The sequence below is a fragment of the Anopheles coustani genome, chromosome 3 (genome assembly GCF_943734705.1).
Source record: "Anopheles coustani chromosome 3, idAnoCousDA_361_x.2, whole genome shotgun sequence".
In the NCBI taxonomy this organism is placed as follows: Eukaryota; Metazoa; Arthropoda; class Insecta; order Diptera; family Culicidae; genus Anopheles; species Anopheles coustani.
In genome coordinates this window covers 5,036,124-5,062,878 of record NC_071288.1, presented here as the reverse complement: position 1 = coordinate 5,062,878, position 26,755 = coordinate 5,036,124, and the positions used below count along the sequence as shown (strand labels likewise).

Sequence of the window (26,755 nt, the reverse complement as noted above, 5' to 3'; positions counted from 1 at the left end):
AAAGAAAGGTAATCTTGTTACGGCTGACATGTCCATCGACCGAAGCAGAGGAGGGTGGGGTTCGGGGGGTTCTGGCCGACCGGAACACGCGCGCACACACCCTTTGGTGGCGGTAGCCGGTTTGTTGCTTTCAATTAACAGTTTATCCATCATGTTCACTTCGTTCCAATTACATCCGAGTGCTGCAAACGACACACGGGCGAGGAAAATGCTACGGTGATCTCAGTAGAACAAAACGAAGAAAAAAAAAACAACGTTGCTCCCACAAAGGGCTGTGAATTGATTGACTTTTTCACTCGGAATCGTACGGTGATTAACAAAAAAACAAAACTGTCACTATTTTTCATCCTTCATCCGAGCTTCTAGCTGTAACAAGCTATGCGGGAATATTTAAAAAGCAATTTATATGTCCCATTAATTCAAAATTTAGATTTATTAACTAACAATTTGCTTGTTATGTTTTGATCGAGTTCATGAACAAATACACTACACAAAAGGCCAATTACTTACAATTTCTCCATTTTCTTTTTTCTACAAACGTTTGATCTGTTTAGATAAACTTATGGTTCCAAATAATGAGCAGTAAAACGAGAGGTCGGGTTAAAGTTTTTTTCTACTCCGCCATTTTTGTGACAGTTGGTTGAAAAAGTGTTTACAAACATACGTGCAGTATGTGGGAGTTCTTCGCTAAAAACTCTTTAACGAAATAGGTAATTGGAAATTTTGGATCAGAGTACCCATGGTTTCGCGGATAGAAACTGTTCTTCTGTGTGAAATCACGGGATATGGATCCTGTTGGTTGCCATGATTAGCGAATTAAGTGTGGTGGTCTTCCTCACGTGCAGGCCGCTCCAAAACATATTCCGAACGCCTCAATTGCCCCTCTGTTGATGAAACATACCAAATTTGCAGTTTTACCTCACTTTCCTGGCTGCTCGTAAGAGGTAAACAAAATTTCAAACAACTGTCAAAAATTTTCCCACGGTTTTTCTCTCGTTACATGGCATACTTCGACCTCTTTTCCATTGGCTTTGAGCGGGATGGTTGATTTTGGTGTTGCTCTGGTAATTTTTTTTCTTTTGTGCTGTTCACAAAAATACATGCAAAAGCATTTGTTTGCACTTCTCGAGGAAAGAAATCTTAGAAGATTGAGTTTTTAAAAAACGTTTTCTGGTTTATCATATTACCTTTTGATATATTTTAGTACATGCCGTGCATAAAGCGTTAGGAAACTTGTAGGCCTGTGCAATTAAACAGATTGAAAGTAATTAATCGATGAAAGTGTTGCCCGAAATGTTGTGTTCAGGAGAAAATCATGTCCTGTATCCAGTCTTTTATTGTTGTAAAAAGCAAAACTAAATCAATTAAAAGAGAAGCATCGGTGTACCGGTTTATAAAAAAAAAAACAACATTGAGTTTACTGAAGGGGAAAGTGTCTGTTCAAAATCAGAAATCCCTCAACCGAACGTACAAAGGACGTCCATTGTATAGTTACCTTACTCGGAAAATCCTCACCCTCGTACTGCACTCGTTTAACATTCGTTTCGTGGTTACTTTGAAGGGTTTTACACCCGGATCAAAGTAAAAACTATAACGTTCCATGAGCTCGCCAGAGCCTGTATGTTTGTGTGCAGCAGCAACAAACACTATGCCAGTGTGGTGTGAGGGCTCAATCGACTGGAAAAACACTGGTTCAATCCCACTCCAAGGTCAGTGCGGCCCTGGTTTGCCCAGCTTCCGAGCGCTCGGGATGATGAGGGGAGAGAGAGAGAGAGAGGCGGCAAGGGAAAACTAAAACTGTAATCCTACCGAAACTACCCTCCCCATCCACCCGCTTCTTCGTCTGTGTGGCGAACGAGTGGCGACCCATTTCCGGCCGACAAAAGCGGGGAGGTGGCCCAGCCAGCACAGGATGGATGTCATCAATTATTCACAATCCGTAGTGTGTCCTTTTGGGGACACCACGTATCCTGGACGTTCACTTCAAACACAAACGTCCTGTGACCCTGTGCAGACTTGGCGAAGGGTAGGTTCGGAGGTGGGAAAAGGTAATTTCATGGGGACACATTTCCACCGCCCCGCGCGGCTGGTGGAAAAGCGCGGGATCGCACCGAAGGTACGGCGAGGCCGTTTTTGGGCTATAAATAGCCGCCTCTTATTAACACTTATTATTCGGCGTGGGGGCGGACACCATCCAGCAAAAGAGTGTGTGTGTGTGCGAACATCATTGCCGCTGGAAGAATGGAAGAAGGATGTGTCCAAATTTCTTATTTCCGCCTCCAATGTCGACCCGCAGCGGGTGGCAGAAAGGAAGAGGTGTGGCATAAATTTGCAAATCTTCGTACTGTTTTGGATATAAATTTAGGATTTCCTTGCCTCGCAAAGCGATGGAAGCGTGACCGAACCGGTGGAATGTCTCGGAGCCAACAGAGAAGTGGTGTTAAATGGCAATGCAAAATGGAATCGGTTGGATTTCCTTAAACGAACACGATGGAACATTCCAATCGACAGCAATGACCAGGGGTGTGTTGGTTGATGGACAGAAGGCAAGTGACGCTCCTAACCTTCTGTTTCCGATCTTTACACGGAGAAGGACAAAATGTGAAAGATGAAAGGAAAAGCGCGTGCCCTCAAGAAGATACGATGCAACTGGAAAATCGAACGCAAAAGAAGGGATGATGAACAAACAAGATGAAAAGTAAAATTATAAACTGCTCGTACAAGAGTTCCGTAGATTTCTTAGGAGGAGAACAGTGTGTTCAAAGATAAGTGAAGCCAAGTTGGAAGTAAATCTGTTCTGGAACCGGGTGGAACAGATATCTTCTCATTCCTATTTCCCTTTTTCCTCCTCGGGGAGATACTTGTTCACCCCGTTGAGTGATTCGCCATTTGTGCATTGAAGATGTGGCCTAACAAGCGACTGGTTGAATAAAGAAGAAATTTAAAGTAGATCAAAGTTGAGCACACCAGACCGCTTCCACGCTTGCTTCTGCACTTTACATCGCGCGTCCCTCTTTTCGATTGAACGCACAAGAGGCCGTTCCCCGTTCCACACTCTCCTTTAGTGGCTCCAGGACTCTTTGCATGCCATAGTTCCATCGGGGTCAGTCGATTCGGATCGAGAAAGCCGTAAAATCGCCCCAAGGAAGGCTGAATATCGAGGAAAACCTCGCTCCCAGCCATATAGTATACATCACAGCCGCAATCGCTTAACTCGCAATCCGCAACTCGATCGTTGAAGTTCGTTCCTTCGCGGAGTGGAACGGAGGCAAGTAGGGGGAGATTTTTATCATCCCTACTAATCTTTCGCCCCACCCGCGAACTCCCCAAAAACCCCCATTTTGACTTGACGGGTCAGCCATGGTGAACTACTTCAGCAAAGCTGAAAATAGAATCTAACTGGACATGAAGTGAGGCCTCGTTTGCGCGAACAAATATTCTGATGTTTCCATCGACACCCCCACCCCCTGGCATTCCAACATGATGGAAAACACTTTTCCTGATGCCCCTCCCCCCAGCAGCTTTCGACCACTCTGTGTCGACCGAGTTTCATTCCATGGGTTTGATGTTTTACATCGCATCAAAAACAATTGTATGTCGCTAAAGTTTACAACCGCTCCACTGCTCCATATCAACGATTTAGTATATTTTATTCATTTGGCTCCAATAAGAGACAAAATCGAACCGTGGTTACCTAACCGAAGCAAGGCGGGGAAGAAGTTTTGCATGCGTGATACAATATCCCTCGAACGCCACTCCGGAGGAGCAATATTAATATTGATAGGTCCCCCGAGACGGGACTATGTTTTCATAAGCAAATGTGTTTGAATTCACACAATCCCACGAGGTGCACGGGTGCGGGGGGAAAGGAATAAAAGTTACCAAAGAGCAAATAGATTTGTATCGATCCGGTCCGGACCATACAAGTGCTGTTCAATGAACACCGCTATGGTTTAATGATTTTTGAAGATGAAGTTACAGTTACATTGCTTTTTGTCTCTAAGAACCATTTTTCTTCGAACATTTTTGTCGCTTGCCTAAAACAAGAAAATGGAAAACTTTAATAATAACTAATAAAATTATGCCTCATGCTTAACGTTTTATCTATTTTTGTGTACTCTTTTCTACCAATTCCGTTTAGCCAAAATTGCCAAAATTCGCTTGATTCGTTTATTATTATTTATTTCGATCGTATAATCGATCGTTTTTTGATTATGCCGAATGTATTTAACCCTGCGTAATAACGTTTTTTTTTAAAAAGGGACAAATTTTTAATGTTAGAGACCGAAAATTCGTGCCTTAGAGACAAATATTGGTTGGCTGATGGACAGAGCCCAATTAACACGTTGACTGCCATGGCTATCATTTTTGATAGTGAGCTGTCATTAGTTCTAAAAAGGTTTCGTCCCATAAATACATGAGAATGCAACGCAACGATTATAGTAATGTTCAAAACTTATTCTTTGGGAAGCTTTGGGAAGGAAGATTCTTTGTTTAGCTTTCGAAAACCGTCGGTTTTATGAAAAAAAAGTGTGCCAAAAACGCTTAGCAGTCAACGTGTTAAAGGAAAATATAAGCAAGTTTAGTGAAAGTACGATATATTAGTTGACCAACAAGACAATATTGATTAGAAAAAACATCTTTAATATTTAATAAACTGTGATGTAGAATTCTACATTTTTTTTAGAAAAGATCACAGATTTAAAAACAATTGAACAACGTGCTGTTTAAAAAGCGTATCCTAAGTGTTCCTTTGAAACCTTTCACCGTCTCGGGCGGTGGCGGGCCTTTTTGCCACCAGTTCTGTGGCAATAGTTTTGTGACAAAAGACACCGCAACAAACACGGAAACAATAGCAGCTCACAAGTGCGGTTTTGTGCTCTTTGTGACAAACACAATTTAAAAGACGCGGCCACCTTCTACGGGCAAGTACCTGTGAATGGGCAGGACCGGTTTTCCGACCCACCAGCGGTAGAGAAAAGCGAGCAAAAGCGCGATGGCGACGTACACCAGAAACCACTGCATAAAACCTCCGACACACTACACGCCCTCCCCCACCCTTCTCCTTCTCTTGCACTTGCCTCGCGAAACAATGGAGACACTCGGAGATTAAGACACAACACGACGGCTCTTCCCGGTGTTGTGATTCAGGAAGATTTTTAGAGCCACTTCTAGACAGGGGCCTCGAACTGTCGCACACAAACACTCACACATACACCCACCCACTCGATTTTCCACCGGCACTGAAGTTCTACTATGTTCCGGACACGGTTTTTGCTCGATGGCCGCGGACCGTCTGCGAGCGGCTCGGCTGGCCGACAATGGTTTTGTGCGACAGGCGCTGGAGCCCGTTTTCCTTTGGTGGGCTTCTCCCATCGCCTCCCGCCCTTTCGCCCCCGCCCGACCCGGGTCCAATGGCCCCATGGGGAAAACGGGAACCTTCGTCCCGCAGGGGGGGGCGAAAACCCATCGGTCTAAAGTGTGTGGAAGAATAAATGCGTCCGATGGGAACCTTCAAATTTGATTGCACACTCGGAGCCATTACAGCGGAGTTGACATTCAAGCTGGGGGATGATGTGGTGGGATTTCTGCACGTGAAAAACTATTCCCCATAATGTGCGGCAGTTTTCCCGAAAAGGAACAATGGGCAAGAACTAGAAGGCGAAACAGGATTAAAGGTTGGGAGGTTTCATACGACGGTGCCTGGGACGTGTAGCGTTCGGATTAGGGAAGCCATTCAGCGTACCAAGGCTGAACACCTGGTGCTGTTGGACATCCGTAGACATTGCTTCAGTAGGCAGTTGGGTTGGTTAGTAGGATGTCCTAGAATGTGTCTATATTTTACAGAACACACATTGAAGGCTCCAAAACGGTGACATTCTACAAAAGAGGATTTAAAGTTGAGTAAAAACACCACCAAAGAATTCTGGTTTGTGGAATAGAAAGTGGAACTTCAGAGCCAGGCAATATATATTTCATAAAACATTTGCTATTTAAGAGATGTCAAACACGGTTTCTCCAATGTGTCCGCTTGAGTTCCAACACCTTTTCCACACCATATTTGTGGTCGAACCGTTTCGTTCTCTTCAGTTCAAAGACAGGAAAAAGAAAAGAAGCTTCCCAGATCCCTTGCGGGTTTATACACGGTGAAATCATTTTCGTGCATGTTACATATTTTAAACCTACCGGTTTGGTCGGTAGAACTGGGTTGACTGGGTCTCGGGATCGAGAGGACTAGAGCTGTTCCTTTTTTTTTCGCCTCTTGTTCTTCTGGTACTTGTAATCACTTTCCGCAGGCAACAAACAAACATTGCTATCGATTTAGAGTGGCGTATGTAGGGCTTGGTGGAGTCCATAGGAAGACATTCACCAAAGGCTTCCTCCTGGCAAATCCATTTACTGGGAGTAGAATCCCAGCACCATGTGGTGTTCTCCTTGTGCTGCTGCCTTCCGTTTGTTTGCTTTCTGCTTTTCTATATCGATTTTTGTCAAGACTGCCACTCCCCCCTCCCTTGGGTGGCCTGGGGGCTTGGTTTTGTATTTATGAAGTTTTCCTTTTGGGGTGAAATTGTGTTTTTCTATTGCGCCGCTAGAGGGGGCTCGCAGAAAAATGTCACCACAGCTTTGACAGCTTCGTTGGCCTGTTCCGTAGAATCGTTCCGTAGGTGACATTCAGGCTTGGTGAAAGCGCTATTCTTTCCCCCCGCCCCCGGGGCCGTCACCATCAACTGCCATGAAGTAAATGCAGCGTTTTCTTTTCGGTCGCAGCCCATGGAAAATCTAAAAATGGCCAACGATTGATCGATCGTTCGCACCGGTTCTCGCGGGTTTTTGGACGCTCGTCGTAACGGTTATGCAAGCTGATAAGAGCTGGGACAAGTTTTCAACTTTTGCAAACATTGATTTACCATCTGTTTTGATTTCCCTGATGAATTCCAATAGAGTCTGGGCCATTGATAGTTGATGGCAAAAATTGGCAAAGTGACTTAATGAAAGTGATAAGTAATAAGATATGAGTTTTCGGTTGTGTCATTGAAGAAATAGTAGTATTCGTCTTTAAAAATTATGCGAAATTGCAGACACGGATTTGTTTGTTGGCGCTGTGTCCATTACAGTTTGAAATATGTAATTCCTTTAAAACTCGTAATTTAGGAACAAGGAAGCAGAATCCACACTCCACTGGAACACACACACTCCCTTACGGATGTGCGATCTTTCTCGTTTGGCGTCGGACAGAGAAAACAACTGCACCGGCAAAACGATGAGCGAACGATGTTTCCATCTGAACTGGGATTTCACGTTTTCCTCGACAGCCCAGAATTTTCCCCCATTTCTTCTTCTTCTTCCCGACGATCGTGCCCCAGTGCGAATGACAGAGGAATTTGCTTCGGTGAAATGATTTATTTATGCTACACCATTACCGCCATCTACAGCTTCACCACCACCCCCCGGTTGAAACGCGGGCACACACACACACACACAGTCCCTTTCACCTGCCCCTACCCTTGTTATCATGAAAATAATCATCGTCAGTGTGTGATCTACTCCCGGCCGACATATGCAACAGTATGCATGGGTCCTGTGGTTTGTCTGTTCGAAGGATTTCCTCCCCGAAAAGTAATTACAGTGAAGGTATCAGGATTGGCAAGTTGAATTATTCAATCTCACAAAGTGGAATTCAATTGAGGAACGCGCACTATGTTTAAAAAATACCGATTGTCAACTCATTTGAGTAAGAGATCAATAATTGTGTCGAAAAGAAAACCTGGAAAGCAGAACGGTGAACCAAACCTTGGTCCAACACTGTACACATTTGGGTTGGGAGGAAATTCGGCCGAATTTTCATTTCGTGTCCCCGCGAGCCACGGGCACACGATTACCGTTTGTTTATTTTCCTGTCCCGCATCCATCGTCGTTTCGGCCAGCTTTTCCCCGTCGGCCTTTCCACCCGCATGCATCAGTGGTGCTGGCGGAAAGTCATGATCATTGCCAATGGCTGCCGGGATGGAATGCTGGGGGATCGTGGGAGCGTCAGGAAATCATATTTTTGATCAACCACCTCCACCAACCCCCCGCCCGATGTAACCCGCTTTTCCCGATTCACCGATTATCGGCACACACACACTCACTCCCTCTCGCTCTCTTTTTCTAACGATGTGCGAGATGCGGTTTTGGATTGGGAAGGCATCGGCATGTTTTTGGCACTTTTGCACCGATTTTTTGCCGCTTGCTCTTTTGAATTGCCCCTAGATTTAGATACTTGAATGTTTTATCATGACAGCGGGAATGTGGTGCAAAAAACCAGAATTGCTGCTGATAATAAATAGTATCTGGGGGGGGGGGGGGGGGGGGGGGGGGGGGGGTGGAGTTTTCAAACTTGTTTCCCATGAGGGAAACAGTTTATAGAATTCGTGTCGTGGAGGTAACATATTCAACTTAACTTAAGCAGCTGAATTGTGATATTTTAATTTTTTTAAATTGTTTATTTCACAAAAAAAACATTTCCAGTATGAATAAGGAAGTACAGGCCGGCCTCGGTTTTCATCACCAAACGGGACGGTCTAACGTTCTTAAGCAAGCCGTAGACGTTACATATTAATCTGCACAGATGTTTGACGTCTACAGCCTTTCCTTAGCTATTTCCAACATCCCTCGAGATATTCGAGATATCTGGAGGGATGTTTGACAGACGATGGGTACGAGAGAACAAAGGAAATCTGTAGACGTCAAAGATCTGCACAGATTAATATGTGACGTCTACAGCCAGCTTTACGATTATAATACCTACTTAAGACTTGACGGACACAAAACAATCGTTGTTTGTGTACATTCTTCTCGTCTGAATTTGCAGTGGTTGATATGAAGGAGTTCTTCAAACTTTAACAAAGTTCATGTGTTTGATCATCAAATCAATGGCCATCAATCGTTTTATACTCCGTTTTACTTCCTGGGTTTCCATGCCGTGTAGGTTTACAATAATACATACAGTGCTTCAATTGAAAGACCTTTTTGATTGAGCAAAGTAGGCTCTGAAGCAGAAAACCTGCACCACTCGTTTATGAGTCCATGTTCGGCTCTTCTTTCATACAAAATGCATTGCATCGTATGAGTAAAGAACAAAGCACGCTACTATAAACCAACTTCGAACGATTTGTCAAACGACGAAAACCGAGGCCGACGAAAACCGGGGCCAGCCTGTATAGGAAACTGATTTGAACAACCTCAAGTCTCAAACTTTGAAGTTTGTAGGTCAGATATAGTCAAGAAAACAAATTTAACCGACCTCTACGAGTTCAGCTTCGGTTTTCAACAATTATCGGTTGTCGACTTAATGACCTAAACTACAAAATAGTTTGCTCTTTATTTTGATTATTTTTAATGTGATTGAATAGTGGCGTTTAGACATTATGGATCAAATAATAAATTGAGAAATTAAACCCATCGGTAGTAGTTTATCATTCTCTGAACCTTTACTCACCAGGAGTGAATGTACTTGAGGACCTCTAAAGACACCTTGCAATGTGAACTCCCTGACATCGGCCCAGGTATTAATCGGGTGCACTCGTCTCCTAAGCATCGATGGATGGCGTCGTCACCGGTGATGATGTCAAACGGGTCGAGGATTAACTTTTCCCCCGGGTGCCACCAGGTGGACACCTGGAGCACCCGGGATTGATGGATTTATTTATACCGCTTAACCTCAGAAGCGACGAGAAGCCTATGGATTGATATCCGATTCCGTCGTGCTAAGTGCCCATAATGGATCCTCTTTGATTCCATTTGAACCGAAGGTGACCGGCGGAAATCGAATGACGGATAGATGGATACCCATCCCGTACCTTCCTTGACCAGGTGTGTGATAGTTCGTGGCACGTTTGAGTGAATTACAGGCGGTTCAATACCACGAGATAGATGGGAGGTGTAGTGGATGGAATTTAATCAACGAAGCGATCCATTCATATCGTCGTCGAGATTGTACCCGAACAATGCAATGCAATGTTCAGCTGAAAGGATGTTCATGCGCCCGCGGTAATTGTGCAACTTTCAAGGCCTACATTTTAATAACTTTTCCGACCTTGACTGGCACATGTTATATTCTGGCACAATGCATCCACGTCCTGGTAAACTGAAGGTAAGCGATTCTAGCTAGGACTACGGTCCACGAATCGATGTACTTCTTGGAATCGGTTCAAGTAACATCGGTCCGCCTTTTCTCCGTTGACCTTCAGGTTCTTCGCAAGGCACGGTACGAAAACGCTGCTCCAACCCGTTGGGCCCGTGTTGGAAAGCCGACAATCCCAGTCCGGGCCTCGAGAGCGCCCATATTTTCCAGCACACGTACGTACAGCACACCACCAAGTTGGAGTCAAGTTATCGTCAGCAAATTATCCAACGTTTATCACGTTTGACGTCAGAGCGATCGGCCACACTTTGGGGCTTCTCCTTTCCTTCCTTGGCTCGGAAAAGTTAGGCACCCTGAAGTCTTCTCCATTTTCCTGCCGATGTCCCGCCGACTGTAAAAGTCGGGGAAGGGAGGAGGGTGGCCAACATGTTAAGTGTTCCGATGTACGTACGTCAGTTCCAAGCCCTTCCACAAACCGTGCGGCGCTTCGGGGTGCTTTCAATATGTCGGATTATATTTTTAGCGAACAAGCAGCGCGGCCTCCGATTTGATTGCATTTCTCAGCCGGGCTAAGTCAGCTCCATATCCCTTGATCCATTCCGCGCGGGAACCTCACCTTGTTGGGAAACGAGGCGTCAGGCGGTTGAGGCGTCAACCACACCAGATGTACGACGTTCACTGTTCGCTTCCCGCACCACGACATTATTGACATCATCGAGAAGCAATCAGCATGCAGGCGGACATGGGTTCGACTCTGAGGAATTAGTCCACAAGTCTAGTACGATTTGGAAGCAGGAGTTCCGAGGCGACTCCCTTGTGGCGAGAGACCGCACAACCGCAACCACGTTCAGGGTCTCTCGAACTGGATGAGCTGAGACTTCCGCGATTCACGATTGCCGGTTGGATCGGGTGTTGAGTTGTATAATCGATTTTTACATACCCCACATTTCATCCTTGATCGATCCCTTCCCAAAAGGGAAGGTATGGAACTATGGTAGGACCGGAGAGGCTCTAAAAAGGAGCTTCATTTCTGTGGCATCTCCAAGCGAGTCACGATGACTACAATTGGAACTTAAATGCCCCGTGGGGAAATACTCTTTTCTTCCCCCTCACCTCTATGATCCGGAGAGTTTCCCAGATTGTCACAAAAGGGGCTCATCAACGATTCTAGACCTCCCCGCCGCCGCTCATCAGCCTCTCGAAGGTCGACCGTTTTATGATGGTTCGGCTAACAAAGGAGTAAAAGACCCGGGTACGTCTGAACGGCGGAAGGAGGCTTGGCATGGTTACCCTGTCAGCCGCAGGCATTGTGAGCCCCGGCAGGAAGTCCATGGAAAACCGGGCACGTAAAGTGGGCCAGGATCAATGGCGGTGCATCTGCAGTGAAATTTTCCATCGCTGTCGTTGAAGGTTGAAGGAGCAAAAAAAAAAAGGGAAACAAAAGGAGTGCAATTTTTATCGTTTTTTACTTGCTTCCAATTTGAAATAAAGGTTAGATAGTAACAGTGAGGCCGTTTTGTAGATGCAGTTGTCTTGCATGGGCTTTTTGGAAAGTCTAGCAAATAGTTTCCTTGACCTATATTTCAGCTTATAAAATATGAAACTGCAAACGTTGTCCATGAAGATAGCCTCCAATCTGTTGGAAAACATTTCTTTTCGTTACCTTTCGAGGCGATTTGAGTGAAGTGAACCGTTCCACATATCAAAAGGCTTATCATACAACGTGCTTCCGTTTTTACCCCTTTCACTCTTCGGTGATCTTCGCTTTTCATAGAGCCACACCTCCAAAATCCGCCCTATTACGGTGTGCTGATAAAGTGAAAATGCCACGAAAAGTTGATATCGAAAAGATGTAAAAACAACTTCTCGTCCTTTCACGGCACCACGTGCCAAACGTGCAAAAGATCTATCCAATCTCTCTCTGGCGCTCCATTTCCGCAACTACATAAAGTAAACAGACGCCATACACTTTTTCTCCGGTTTTCCCACCTGGCCTCCGGAAAGCGGGGATGGAGCGAGGGGGGGCGGAATACTCAAGCTGCTGGCAGTGGATTTATTAAAAAAGTTTTTTCACACCACAAACGGCAACCAAACTACTTATACACACACACACCCACACATAGAAGGGAAGATAGAAAACTAAAGGCCACCGCCCGCAGAAGGTTAGACGAGCTGTTTATTGCGAAGAATGTTGCAAGAACTGTTACAGCGACGGACGGAACGAGGGGTTTGGTAGTAACTGTTTACCGAGGTGCCACTCGTGTTCACGCTTTATTTTCCCGGCATTTTCCGCCGGGACGAGCGAGTGTGTGTTTGCAATGCGAAATAAAATCGCGAAATCCGGAAGGGTGTTTGGGCTTCCCGTTGGTCACCGAAAGGGAAAAGTGTGACCAAAGGGCGGGAAAAAGGGAAGAATAAATGGGGTGAACCGCTTGGGGAAAAGGTCAACTGGTGCGGTTTTGCCACTTTCGAACGGCTTCGCTGGGGAAACTGTCAAAATAGTAAAACCTTAAAAACGATAATGGCGACAGCTATTTGATGTTACCGACCTCGGGAGAGTGGTATATGAAAGGGGACAACTTTTCGTGGAAATGGTTCAAGACTTAACAAACAAAGGCACTAAGAATGTTTCGGTTTGATATAGTTTGTTCACAAGTGAATAATAGACAGTTGTGAAAAAATTACCCAAATGTGACAAAATAACCCTTTAAGTAACAGTGTACAGGAAACCGTGCTATCGATTAGGCCATGTGTCGCCGTTAGAAAAAGAAAACGATCCAAAACCCGCTTGTACCAACTACGCAGAAAATATGGAAGTAGATTTTATCAGGAAAGGGACATCATGGCCGCCAGACCCCGGCCTTTCTTAGCATAAAAACAACTTTCTCCTCGAGCTCTATTTTTACTCCTTCTTACCGTGGAGTGCGAATGGGAGAAGAAGCAGAAGAAGAAGAAGAAAGGTAAGGCCCGAGGAGTGATCACCTTCATCATCGGCGTCATTATCGGCACGGAAGGCAAGAAAGTTGGACCCCGGTGCTAATGCGCGACCATCGTGGATGGAGTGTCCTTGGAGTGGAGGGCTCGTGCGTATCCTCTGGTGCTGACGACATACAGCTCGTGCCTTGAAACCTGGACAAAGGGCGTGACACGGAGGGGGGAGAAAGAATTTGAGCGGCCGGATGGATTGATTTTTGAACTGCTGTGCGTGTGAGTGACTTCAGATACGAAAGCGATCACTGTCAAATGTGCTCCAGATTACGAGCCTCCGGAAGCATAAAGAGGGAAGCATCGTGAAAGACTAGAAAAGGAACTGCCTGCCTAAAGCACATGAACATGATTTACTTTTCGCAATGGGAGCGAGTTTTCATAACTTTGTTTCGATACAAAGCAGCGTGGCGAAGTTAGGAACTCATAACTTTGGGCCAATTATCGATACTTTTTGAAAGTACTAATATCATATCCAGATATCTTCTGACACAAGCTTCGATTACTTGGCGATAATGAAAACTTCCATTCGTTTTCAAGAATTTGCAAAAGGAAAAAGATGAGTAGGCTGTATGCTAGACGTTTGATTCAAAAACTTTCTTCGCGTATTTTTAAAAGGCACAGGGTTTCGATCCATATAATGGAATGTTTCAATAGGTAGAGAGAGCATTTTAAACACACAGGAGATATTTTTAACCGGTTGAGAGAACTTTGCAGTCATATAGGGAAATGTTTCAGACAGCTAGGGGTGGCAATGCTCCCCGGTGAGTTTGCACTATTCCCCTAGCTGTCTGACACATTCCCCTATATGATTGCAAAGTTCTCTCAACCGGTTGAAAACATCCCCTGTGTGTTTAAAATGTTCTCTCTACTCTCTAAATGTATCGAAAAAATGGAACAAGAGGAAAATTGTTAGTAAAAAAACGATTGATCCATAGATTTTGGTCTAATATAAGCAAGACGAACATGAAAAATATATAAAAAAGAAAAGCACACTGACAATAAATACAAACACATACCTAGAACTAACAGAGAGCATCATAGAACAACACAAAACCTTAAGCAAAATAAATGTTGCCTAGCAACGAAATGGCAGCCATCGTTGGTTATTCTTTGTTGCCTCCTTGGCGAGGCAAACGTTTGGCGAGGTTGATGAGGGCTCGAAATTGCAAAGTCGAATGGAAGAAAAAAAACTGTACCGGCCCATAAAACATTTCCCCGTGCATTACACAAAATCGAGCAATAAAATGCGCTCAATTAGAAATGCAGAACCACACATCGCCAGGTTTCTCCCCCGGGGATGTACAGATACGAATCGGCTAACTCTCCGATACCAGTTCCCCTACAGCATTTGGCTGGCGGCCAACGCACGGTCGGATAAATGAATGAAACCAGGCACGGGAAAAAGGGCAAAGGAAAATTCGACATTAGATAGTTTAAACACGAGAGCGCGCGACGTCCGCGTTCCATTGGCAACCACGAGCCGCAGAAGAGCTCGGTCGGCCAGGGGGTTTTTCATGGTCACATTTAAGTGCGATCAGGCCATCTGTTCCCTGCTTTGGCGGTTCGCGGAAGCGGACGTTTAAAGCTAGATGAACTACAAACCGTTTCGGTTGGGATCAATAAAAGATTGATTGTATCATAAAATCATCTTCCAGCCTCTATATTCGTTTACATCTCAGATGTTGGTGTAACGTAACTTTTGCAACGTAGAGATATATGAACTCAATTAGAGATTTGAATAATCCTTTACTCTCATACTTGAGTAGTGTGAGTAGTGCTTCGTGGAGTAAATCTCCAATTAGAAATCAGAGCTACCTTAGAGGACCCTCTTCAAACTCAGAGCATTCGCAGGGAGGGAACAGAAGGACCTTTTGCATACATTTGTCCGACATTCCGTTTCATTTAAATTAATAAACACCACCGTACGTGGCGGAGGGATTGCGAAAGGTTCCACTTTCGATCCACTAGTTCAGGAGGCTGGATCTCAGTTTCTCCCACTTGGCCTGGAACCGTATCCTCTCCCTCCATTCGATGCGAAACGATGGTCCAGTCCCGGCAAAACTTGAAGTTTCATCTTCCCAAGTACAAAACGACTCCGCAATGAACTCCCGGGTGCAAAGGGCGAGGAGGTTAAAGACGTGGTGGCGTCCGGTGTAGCCCCCGGGTGAAGTTGCCGTGAACTCGTTAAATCCAACACCTTTCACCCGAGGACAGCACCCTGGGAGTTAGGGTAGACTCAAGAGGAATAGTCAAAGTCCAGAAGGAAGGTAGTCCAAGTGAGACGAAACAACTCGGGACGGACAAGGACTCGACTCCGCTGGACGGAAATGAACCGGTGGCAGATCTCGTTAGAGGCATCGTGTATGCAGTCCGGGGACTCGGGTGAACAAGAGCTTCCAGGTGGTACCCGGGCGGGAGGATTAGTAGTACTCTTCCCGAAGGATCTCTCCAACTATGCCTCTTCTCGCAATCACCGTTCCAACTTGGTAATTTATCTCTTTTACGCGATGAGGATTTCATGGATATTCATGGAGGAGTGTTGAGGCAGTACTTCATGCCTTGAAATTGCAATATAAATTTGCTTTTCCGGGAAATTCCAGCCCTCTCTATCTGCTATCCATTACGCCAGCTACGAGGCAAGGTACGGATGCCAGCACAGGTGAGCACTTGCAGAAGAGTGTCGCTGACACGAGCTGCAACGTACCGGGGCCAATTACGGAACCCTTGTTCCGAAGGACCATGTGCGCCCGAGGGTGTGTGAAGTGGAAAAAGGGCTTGAAATAACACCATCGAAATTGAGCCGTCCAGTGAGAGAAGTAGTACCAGAGACCCGGTTCTACATATCGATGCCCGGAGATCGTTTGTAAATTAAAGTTATTCCATCCGGGGTTTTCCCATCACGAATTCCTACCCCGAGGGGGGGACGAGATGTTAATGACGAGATCGGAAAATCACATTTTTATTTGCTCACCACCACCGCCGAAAATTAACACGATTTTCCAAAACCACAGACGGAACAGACTTTTCGGGTTTCGTTGTGATGTTTTCCGTTGACCGCAGGGTTTCTTTTTTGGGAACGCCAAGGTTTTAACAAGGGAGGGCAAAGAAGCTGGGGGAGGGAGGGGGGGGGGGACTGAATGGAAAGGTTCGGAACCGAGCTTCTGCTGCATGCGGGAAATAGTGGGTTGGGAAAACTTTGACACAACGTGTGAACCAACCCACCTGTTACTGGGTTGGGTTTGGAAAATCTGTCTTCTCTTTTCTCTCTTTCTCTCTTTTCTCTCTCTTTCTATCTTCTCTCTCTCTTTCTCTTTTTCTCCATTTTATGTACTGCTGTTTTTCAAAGTTTTCACTGGACTGGTCAGCAGTTCTTCTTCGTCAACATTCCTTTGAATTCCGCCAACATTTTGCCATCGACTCATTTGAAAATCGGAAACAGAAGATGGAAAAGAAAAATTCTAACGTAAATAAACCGATTTAATACTGTTTTTTATGGATAAAATTTGATGCTAATACATTCCTTTTTTTATAAAGTGCGTTTCAAATGTTATTAGATTGAAGGTTAGAGATATAACTTAGAAAGTTCAACCAAAATATTGTGTGTTAAGTTCAGCAACACTTTACCTTCCAAGCAGGAAGAAGTAGTAAATCGCACAGAAAAAAAGGTCAAAAAGTTTATTTTTAAGTTCACCTCAGTTTATTGTCCAAATTTGTCGAATCAATTTACGCCTTTGACTTCATTAGCATCAATCAAGATGTTTTGCACGACTTCGATTCATTGTCGTGGTGCTGATTAAGGCGCGAGAAATGTGGCCAGAAGAGAATATCTGGTCCAAAGCCGAACCTGGAATGTGTTATTACCCTAACTTTTACTACAAACACGACGGTTTCAGTATTTTCCCCCAGAACGTTTGACTTATGGTAAAAGTAAACAAACGTTGGGGAAAACGAAGAATGAATTGATTGAATTCGAAAATCGCTTCTTTTTTATTGAGGGGGGAGAAGACATCGATCAGATTCAGACGCACAGACAGAAGCAGCTTCCTCTGGGGCAACGCGTGTCTGGTTGTTTTTCCCTTCCCCTCCCTTGGCCAGCTTCCGGTTTGGTTTCCGATGGTCGGAATGGCGAGGATGCAATTTAATTACCGTATATAAAATCGCTCCCAATGGTGGGAAACCGTTCGTCGATGGCGTTCGGGGTCCCCATCCCTTCCTGCTACTACCCGCGTCAACCGTTCGGCCCGTGATTGTTTACAGCAATTGCCCTTTGGCGGAGGTCACGCGAAGCAACAGCACGGCTCTGGCGCGAAAAAAAACCGCAAACCGCTGGAATGCCACGCTGGGGCGATTTATTGAGCGTGATTCTTTACGACAGGCCGACCCGAAAGCTGCCGTTTCGCCGCTACTTTGTGCATATGTTTTGCGAGCGAAATATTAACGATTAAGCGCAGCTAAAGTATTAACTCAAAACGCGACGGTGGAAAATATCTCCTAGCGCTTCGGGGGGACCTTGGAATGCAATCGGTTCGCCGATAAGGGGTGAGGGGTTGATTACGTCATATCTTGTACCCGATCTTATCTGTATATTGGAGTCGGTGGATAACGTGGTATTTGATAGCGTGAACCAGCTCATTGTTTGTGGTAAAATAAGAACGATTGCTCCACCGTAGATTGTTTTGGAACTCGTCGTGAGCACATTCAATACGACACTGTTTCTTAACCGACCCATTCCTCTGCCCATCGGGGCCAAGAAGAGTTGTGTCGAAGGAAGGCACGACAGCAAGGCACGGGAACGGAGGATAATTGGATCGAATTACTTAATTCGATAGTGACTATAAACGCATCGCTCGAGCAACGGGCAGCGATAAAAACCGGCTTCTTTCCCGAGTCCGCGAAACGTTATCTCGCCTACTTCGATGGGATGGGAGGTTTGGCAGAGAGCAAATCGTGTCAATTCCATCGCGTCCGTGATGATTGGCGATAATCGGGCGTAATTTTGGGGTCGTTTAAAACTGAAAATGAACTCTCCACGCCACGGTCTCCAACACCGGGAATGGTGGGGTCGAAAGTTTGGCAGATTTCGGTAAAGGTGACACAATGACATTTGAATAGGAATGTCGAACATGGAACAAAATGACTTTGGTAGCCATTTTGGCATAAAGTCTTTGGTATATTTTTATTTTCTCTGCTGAAGTCTTTGGAATCTAACTATTGCTGGGTCGAATAAATCTATTCTAACTTTACAAGAAGAGGGATTGGGATTCTGGGATTGTGGTTCAAAAACCAAACCAAAAGTTTATGTTTGCCTTAATGTTCAGAACGGAACGGCTGGTTTGAATTGTGTAAATTTGTAACAAGTAAATTCGAGTAGGCGTTTCTTGACTGCGTTTTGGGGGTGAAATTTTTTACTAACGCAGTAGGCTAGATTAAGTTTTTTCTGTATTGTAATAATATTGCGTTGTAGATAGTTTGCACGAGAAGCACGCGTTTACCATTTTTTAAAATAAAACACAACGTAGGGACGTTAAAGGAAACTAGGAGTGATAGTTTCAAGAGGTAGTTTCGAACAAAACACCTTAGAAACGAAGTTGATATCAATGTAATTATGGTGGCTTATAGCCAAACATGAGCGGCAACGGTTGTATCTTGCAGATTTTTTCATTAATTCTCCCTTTTTGATACAAATAAGGAACCATTCTTACGTTCATATATACTTTAGCTTGATTTGAAGGTTTGTGTGGATGTGTTATTGCTCTAAATTTATCCACAATCGTTAGTTCTACAATATTTTCCCCCCTCTTTTAGTGGATCACCATCTTATCTTTCTCGGCCGTTTCGTGATTCACCAAAGTAGTACAAATAAACTAACTTCTGGCGAAACCATTCCATGAGAAAAATAAACTCCAAACGAGTTGCTAAATCCCGGAACTAAATTAGGAAGCACAAACCTAGGAATGAAGCATTTTCCTTAAGCAAGAAGAATAAAAAAAATAGTACACCCCATAAGGCACAATGCCTTCCACTGTTCTCTTCCCTTTTGGCGGCGGATCCGGCCCGGGCCGGCTTTCCATTGAAGTAGCTGTGTCCCACAGCCCTTTTCCCAGCCACCCACCCCTTCATCCCGTGGTATGGTAAGAAAGTGTTATCATCGCCGTTGGCAAACACCTGCGCATCTTTCGGACGCACCGTTTTTTTGCGGTTGGTGTTTTGGTTGTTGAGTAAACACACATTTTTACTCGAGTACAGCCGATGTGTGTTTGTTTAGCGGAGGGGTGGTTTTGCTGGCTTTTGGGGTGGGATTGGGAGCTGCTTCCGGTGAACTAAACCAAGGCGGGGTTTTTGGAACTGTTGTAACTTTTGGGCTTTTTAGCGTACTCGTTTAAATAACGTTACCTTCTTTTATCCTCTCGACAAGAGAGTTTGATAACAAAAAAAAAACCCGGAATGTATGTAACGAATGTGTTTTTTAGCAAATAATATTGGCACACTAGAGAACGTGTTTTGTTGATTCTATCGGTGGTAAGAAAAACAACACGGAACAATATACGAAATAAAGATTGGTCGTGCTATTTTCGGCGTTCGATATACGGTTTTTACGATGCCTTTTAAGAATGAGCCAAACTTAAGTAAAGTGTGCTACTGTTTTCACATCCTTGCGCTCGGGGATGTGTATATGTGTATTCTGTAAACTCACCTTGAACTCCTCGTGCACGTTAACGATGTGATGCTGATGGTGCAGCGCGCATTAGTTTCACGAGCTTCACGTGGCGCAAAATTGGGGGGTGATGGTGATAAAATAGGCCGAATGGGCCCGGGTGCTCTGCGCTGGGTGCTCCGTGTTCGGAAAATTCGATTCTTCACCGAACGCCTACCATACGCACACACACGCACACGCACCGCCTGACGAGTGATGTTTTCCACAAATCAACAATTTCCGCTCATTTTCCCTCGCGGGGCACGTGCTTGCACGGTGATGACGATGGGAAAAAAATCCAACACAAATTTCGATCACGGCCACCGTGCGGCCATTTCCCGCACCACACACTTCACACACCGCCTCTTCGCCCCCGCACCGAGGGTAGGGAGGGGGAGATGGGTTTGTTTTCCGTGTTGCACAGCCGGCTGCACAAAATCACCACCACAACTGCACGCGCGCGGGTGGGAAAATCGAACTCGCATACCCACGCATACACACTCAGCCACACACGTACACCCGCGCACACACACACTCGCACACACACACATACACACACCACACCGCACCACACCACACACTGCTTCGTTTGTGGGCTGCTGTTGCTGGCCGAGGAAGAAACAAGTTGTTGTTATTAACACTTCACTACACGGGATCCGAGTGTGCCGTGGAAATGATCTACGTGAGTCAGCGCGGGGAGGAAAACTGTGTACCTTTGTACACTGGGAGTGTGTCCCCCCGCCCCGAAGAGAAAGAAAAACCGATTCAAAGCCCGGGGAAAATTCGCCAATCCGCCAGCGCGAGGCAGAGGATGATGACCGATCTGTCAAAAATCCGTCGACTGAGTATCGGCCGTTCGCGAATTTCCACCGACAGCTGTCGGTGAGCTCCACGGAGTGAGAAGTGCGTACTCGGCGCTGTCGGGCCAGGAAAACGCTGACACTGCCTGTGTCCTTTAGTTTTTTTTTTCTATTGTTGCGTCCCCACTTCGCCAGGGATTCAGGGAAAATCGGCGAGCACACGGGACGGGAACAAAGTATCACTGATGGCAAACCATTTTTGCTGCCACTGCTACTGCTCTTGGGATGCAGGTACTCATTTTCGCGAACAACGGTTACTGCGACGATGGGGGTTGTTTTTCTCTCCGGGGATTCGGGTTTTCCATCGCGAACGCGCGTTCGCGTCGCTCTCGCGGAAAATGAGTGACCACCTTGGGCCGCGTGGGTTACTGAATGGGCAAGAGATAAATGCGCACGATTCTCGCGAAAAACGAGATTGTGTCCCCAAAAAACCCCCCAAACGGAAATAGAGGATGGGGGAGAGTGAGAGAAAGTCAGGGAAAATACACAAAACATCCAAGGGGTAGATTTATGCCAAGGGGGGTGGGAAAAGGAAGGATATCTCCGAAGCACGCACGGGAAAATGGAAAAGCAAATTTTTCCTCCGTACTGTACTGACGGTTATTAGAATGGAAGTTTAATCGACTATTACTAAAGTGACGTTCTTTCCGGCTTTTCACCCATCCCCGACACTGGAGTGTCATTCACTCGCACACGCCCTTTTTGAGGTTTTCCGACCGAAAATGGCATAGGAAAAAAATTGGGGGGAAAATTTCCTCCCGTTCAGTTTTCCACACAACGTGTACAATAGAGCATTTCGGGCGTCTTATCTTTCGCCCTTGATGTCGCGAGGGTTCACGGACCGTTTTTGACAGATCCCCAAATCTTACAATCGAACACCTTCGGCGAGAGCCTGATGATAACACACGAAAACGCTCTCAGAAATGCTAAATTTGGGGGTTCAACGTTTCCAAAGGACACCCTTCACGCAGACGATGCTGTTTTAAAAGTCAGGAAATTGTTTAGAAAAATGTCTGTTGTAGTCAGCGCCGAAAATTTTATGGGAGAGCTCTCGGTGTGATTCCATAGCAAAGTCTCTGCTACTGGGGTTTTCCTCAAACCCGTCGACGGTGGAGACTTTTAAGGTTTTTCTTTTTGCCAAAGTTTACTTTTTGTTCCTTCATTCACCCTTATTCCGCGCCCTTTAATAGTTATCATTTTACGTTGCCTGTGATAAAGCGGAGCTGATCGAATTCTACTAAGCTATCGGGCGACCCCCAAGGGGGTTTGATAAGAGCGCGATGCTAGTTGTCGCCAAGCCGATTTAGTAGGTGGTAGTTACAAAAAGTATTACAACCAAGTAAACCATGGATCCCTCTAATCATGCACCCATGCAGGAAACATGCACCCAAAATTATGCTTTAAAAAATCACAAGGACATTAATCAAGTTAGGCAAACGCATGACCTAACCTAACCTAAGATCTCGATCCCGTGGTTTGTTCCGGTCAGAAAGGAGGGGGACCATCCGCTTAATCGGCGACCTGGCCTTTTCGGGGGGGCTCTCTGAGCAAGGTCGTTCCGGTGCTGTGAAGTCCAAGGCGCGTCAGATGCATTCTGCTTTTGCTTTTTCACACTGCCACTATCTGCGAGTGTGAAGTTTTATTTGAAGACGTCTTTGCTTTGCGACGGATTTGTCACGGGACTTTCGCAAGAAGAAAAGAAAATTACGATTGGCGCCCGGTTCTCTGTGTGTCCCAAAACGAAAAAGGCATCTAACGACGACCGACGACCGTGAGTCTTTACGGCACTGCGGGGTTATCTGCTCACCGTTTCACATGGCGTATTCACAACGCAGCTCGGTCTGGGTAAGCTTTTAGGCTATCACACTCGACACCACCGCAATGGCCACTCTGCGAAGCTGGCCAATTTGTTGTTGATGTTGCGAGTCGCGGTGCTGTACACTTCACAAAGTACACCGGGTGATTGAAAACGGAGGATGGTCGTCGAACGAACGGACGAACGACGCTAACCGTGCGACTTCACCAACGACTTTGACAGAACTGACGCTCGAACTGACTTTGACAGAATTTACTCGGCTGGCCGAGTAATGCCGGGCATTTCTGCTGAAATAACAAATTTGTTAATAACTTCATGATCGCTTAACCGATTGGTACATGTGACCCCTCAAATGAATAGTCTTTTCAGGACACACAACTTGTGATACAAAAGATCTTTCTGTTTTTCCTAGTTTTTGAGAAAATTAATTGTGGGAAAAAGTGACAGCACTCTACCGGGAACAAGGTTGATAAACCTCGATTACTGTTTAAGTAATTTTGGCAAAAATTTGCCAAATTGTTGAAAACTATTGATTCTTTCAACCGATATTCACAATTGACCCCTTAAATGAAAGGTCTTTTCATAACGTGCAACTTTGTCGAAGGTAGATTTTCGCGTAGTTTTTTGTTTTTGATAAAAAAAACCACAGGTGGGAACGCGTTCGCCCGAGGGGGCGAAAAGGTAAAGCAACCTTGATTTCCAATTTAGGTTACAAAAGCCAATTCTCACATTACTTTTTAGTTCCTTGACCGATTTCCACAAATGACCCCTCAAACGAAAGGTCTTTTTATGACACGTAACTTTGTCGCGAGTAACATTTTACATTTTGACCAACCTTTCTAGTTTTTCTACCAGCTCTCGACGAGCGAAGAGCGGACAATTTCCTCTCCGCGAGAACGAAACTTCGGTTCGGTTTACCGGTTCGTAGAACAGATCTTTTTGTTTCATATGTTCAAAAATGGACTAAATTTGACGGTTTTCGTTTCTCGACTAGTTGGCAGTTGATGAAAAAAAAGAAGTGATTCAACCCCGCCACAGTCCTACCAAGTCGAGGCAAAGCAGTACAAATCTCATCCGGTTGCACGAGTCAGGTTTGGGCAAAACTGGGAAGGTGTTAACTAACAATTTAACAAAGTACAGTTATTCACATTTTTAAATTTTAAACACCTGTTGTTTGATATTGGATAAACGGCGAAACAAATTGTCTGCAAGCAAGGAATACTTACCATTTTAGAAAAAAATCATAATTGTAATAAAGCATATATTATTCAATAAACAACACGTCACGTTAATATTTCAGTATCGGTTAAATATTTCATTTCGTTTTCGTCTTATTTTCACCTTTTTGTTTGTTTTCCATCCAGAATGGTTCGATTTTGCAACCATCTCCTGCTTTAGTGTCATCACCTTATGTTCTTATCGCAATTGATAAAATTTTGTTACACAAATTTTTATTCTCCGTGATGATTGATGGATTTCGAAAACTTATATTGCCAGAAAAAACTTACTGCATCGTCTGCCTCCTCTTTTGGGATGGATAGTGAACTGAAATGGATGCCGGAACAATAAGTTCTTCAGACATTCTGTGCGTTTTCATGGTGAAGGAAGTAAGGAAGCCGAATGGCGGTTGTGGTAAAACACGCTTGGCTGGGAGGACCTACAAGGGATTCACTAAGTGACTACCGTGCCACATTGTGGCACATACTGGTTCCTGGACTAGTGTGTTGAGGCCTTTTTTTCCAGAGCGGACGCTATCTGCACATGCTATGCTACTGTTAACGTTTTCTTCTCTCACACTATAAAGAACTCACGCACGCATAAACACACGCAAACTAGCACTATGGTGGTCTACTATCCTGAGATACTTGACGATAAAGGATGTCAAAAGAAGGAAAACTGTTTAAAAGCTCCAAAAGTGTGCAAAAAGAAACCAAAAACCATCCACCAAAAAGTGGAGTCTTCGAAAGGTTGTCCCTAAGATTTTTTTTCTCTATCCTTCACACCTTCTGTAATGTTCAATCCCCATTACAAAGCTTTGACTTGATGGGATACTCCACCTGAAGAGACTTTCGATTCTAATTGCAACCTAAATTCGCTTCCCTATGTATTCCTATCGCTATACAAACTGGCTTTCTCTATCGGCTATCTGGGTTTCCATCCATGGCGTAGTACCGTACTGGGTATCGTTTTTAAAGTGTGTCCTCTAGTTATGTCCGCACTCACAATAGTGATGGCAAATGTCTCCATTCCTGTGTTTTTAGGCTTCGGTGTTTGTATTCGTTTCTGTTACTGCTTCCATCCACCGTACTACTGAGGGCTTTTGGATTGAGGAAGGAAGGATACGCGCCCGTCGTTCGGTACGAAACGTTTCGTTAAATGCTACCCTGTGTGGCATATATTCTATTCTAATTTAATACACATTATCTTAAAGTGTTCGGTGCGATTTTTCATTTCGTGAAGCAAACTCTGACATCTCTTAATTCGTATGTTAAGCGGATCTCCTACTCCGTTCATTTTTCTTCTCCTACTTTAATTTACAAATATGATTTGCCACAAATTATACTTGTGTTAGCAGCCCGTTTGACAACTTTTACCTCCGATTTCTTCTGCCGATTTATTAATTATCATTGTTTAATATTAGATTCGTTTCGATCACAATGGTTTACAGTATTGTTATTCGGGATTAAACGTTTTCAAATGTGCTCTTTTTTTCTATTCTGTTATCTGGCACACAGACAGCGTACGCCACACCGTTGACTGTGCCACGGTAAGCTCCGTTACGTGTGAAAATTGGTAAACGTCGACAATTTGGCTTCTAGGGGGATCGTTGTCCTGGCGAAAAACATTAAAACATAAGGGCAAACAAATAATTATGATAGATGGGTTAAAAATACCTTAGTTAACAAAAAACAGCACAGAGAAACAAAGAAGTAAATTAAACATGAAACCGGAAAACAGGTCCTTAACAAAATAAAGAAAATTAGTAGAGAAGCTGAAAGCTGACTTTAAAGAACCTATACCTTCTGTTCTTACCATAAATGATGCACAGTTAAAATTTTTAATCTATCGATTTGGTTTCGAGTTGCCTTCGGTCTACGGTCACGCTTATTGGTGCGCCTAATCAGCACGTAGAAAATTATTGTGAAAAAACAAACCCCTACTAAATGCAGATACAAACGTTCAAATTTACTGCACCGTTGCTTTGGCAGAGTGTTCTTGAATACATTATAATTACAGTAGAGGAGTGGCGCGTGGGCTTTTGTCCCTCTTTGAGCTTAAACAAACCGCCGAACGATCTCCATATTCAGATCTTATACGTCATAACTTAGTAGAGGGAATGTTTTGTGTTGTCGAACTAAGTAACTTATCGTACATACATATGGTTGATTATGTTTTAACTGGTCGCTACATAAATATATCATTATACACTTTTCTCGATAGCACGCGCAATGGTGAAAACAAAAAGATCTCATTACAAACGATGTAACACACATGACTATCGATGTGATCGTCACGAATTAGGTAAAATACCAAAGTCTCCTTCAACACGCGGACAAGGACGTCTCATGATAGTGATTCACTGTAACACCCTACGATGAAAACAAAACGTTTCAATAACATTTGCTTCATGAAATTTGGTAATAATGATGATGATGATGATGATGATTATTATTATGATAATGATAAAGATCACGAAAAGGTTGATAAGATTAGTGCGTGCCTGAGGAGGCCACAAAGAAAGCTAATGATAAAGAGGGGGGCAAAGATGATAAGCTACGAAAATGAGTCGGTTATGCTCAGAGTATCGAAGCGCTTAAGCTCGGTCGGTTGAAGGTTGATGATGTTGTCGATTTGTCCTTATCATGGTAATATTTCCCACGACCGTCGCTCATTCCAAAGGAGGATTATACGTAAAAGTCTACTGTGTTGATAGGAATCGTTGTAAATGCAAATGATAAACGATCGCCAGCATCCGTCCCAGCGTAAGAAGGGAAGGAAAGAAAGCACGCTAGTCTTTGAAGAAGGCTCGCCGGGGTGAGCCGGGCAGGTGCGCTCACTTGAGCCGCTGGTGATCCGGGGTGCTTTTCAGGATGTCCGGCTGACCGTGCGAGCTGAGCGTGTGGCTGACGTGGGAGTTGAGGGTGTGCGAGTGTGAGGTGAGCGTGTTGTTGGCATGGGTGGCGTGGGAGTTCAGCGTGTTGTGGGCGGGAGTTCCCGTCAGCGAACCGGGCATTGCGCGGGATCTGCGGATGGAGAAGAAAACGCACACAAAC

At 44.7% G+C, this 26,755-nt stretch overlaps 2 protein-coding genes across 2 annotated transcripts in view; both read right to left on the bottom strand.

The window, feature by feature from the left end:
* Positions 1 to 22,681, bottom strand: part of LOC131259466 (1-phosphatidylinositol 4,5-bisphosphate phosphodiesterase) — a 41,247-nt gene extending 18,566 nt beyond the window's left edge. The window contains exons 1-2 of the mRNA XM_058260965.1: positions 22,473 to 22,681; positions 19,806 to 20,410 (exon numbers count right to left, since the gene is read on the bottom strand). The gene's annotated coding sequence lies outside the window, so the exon portion shown is untranslated. The remainder of the gene's footprint in view (positions 1 to 19,805; positions 20,411 to 22,472) is intronic.
* Positions 22,682 to 26,534: 3,853 nt separating this feature from the next.
* Positions 26,535 to 26,755, bottom strand: part of LOC131258641 (uncharacterized protein CG43867) — a 104,017-nt gene continuing 103,796 nt past the window's right edge. Inside the window, exon 17 of the mRNA XM_058259996.1 lies at positions 26,535 to 26,725. Coding sequence (XP_058115979.1) covers positions 26,536 to 26,725 — 190 coding nt within the window. The 3' untranslated portion in view covers position 26,535. The remainder of the gene's footprint in view (positions 26,726 to 26,755) is intronic.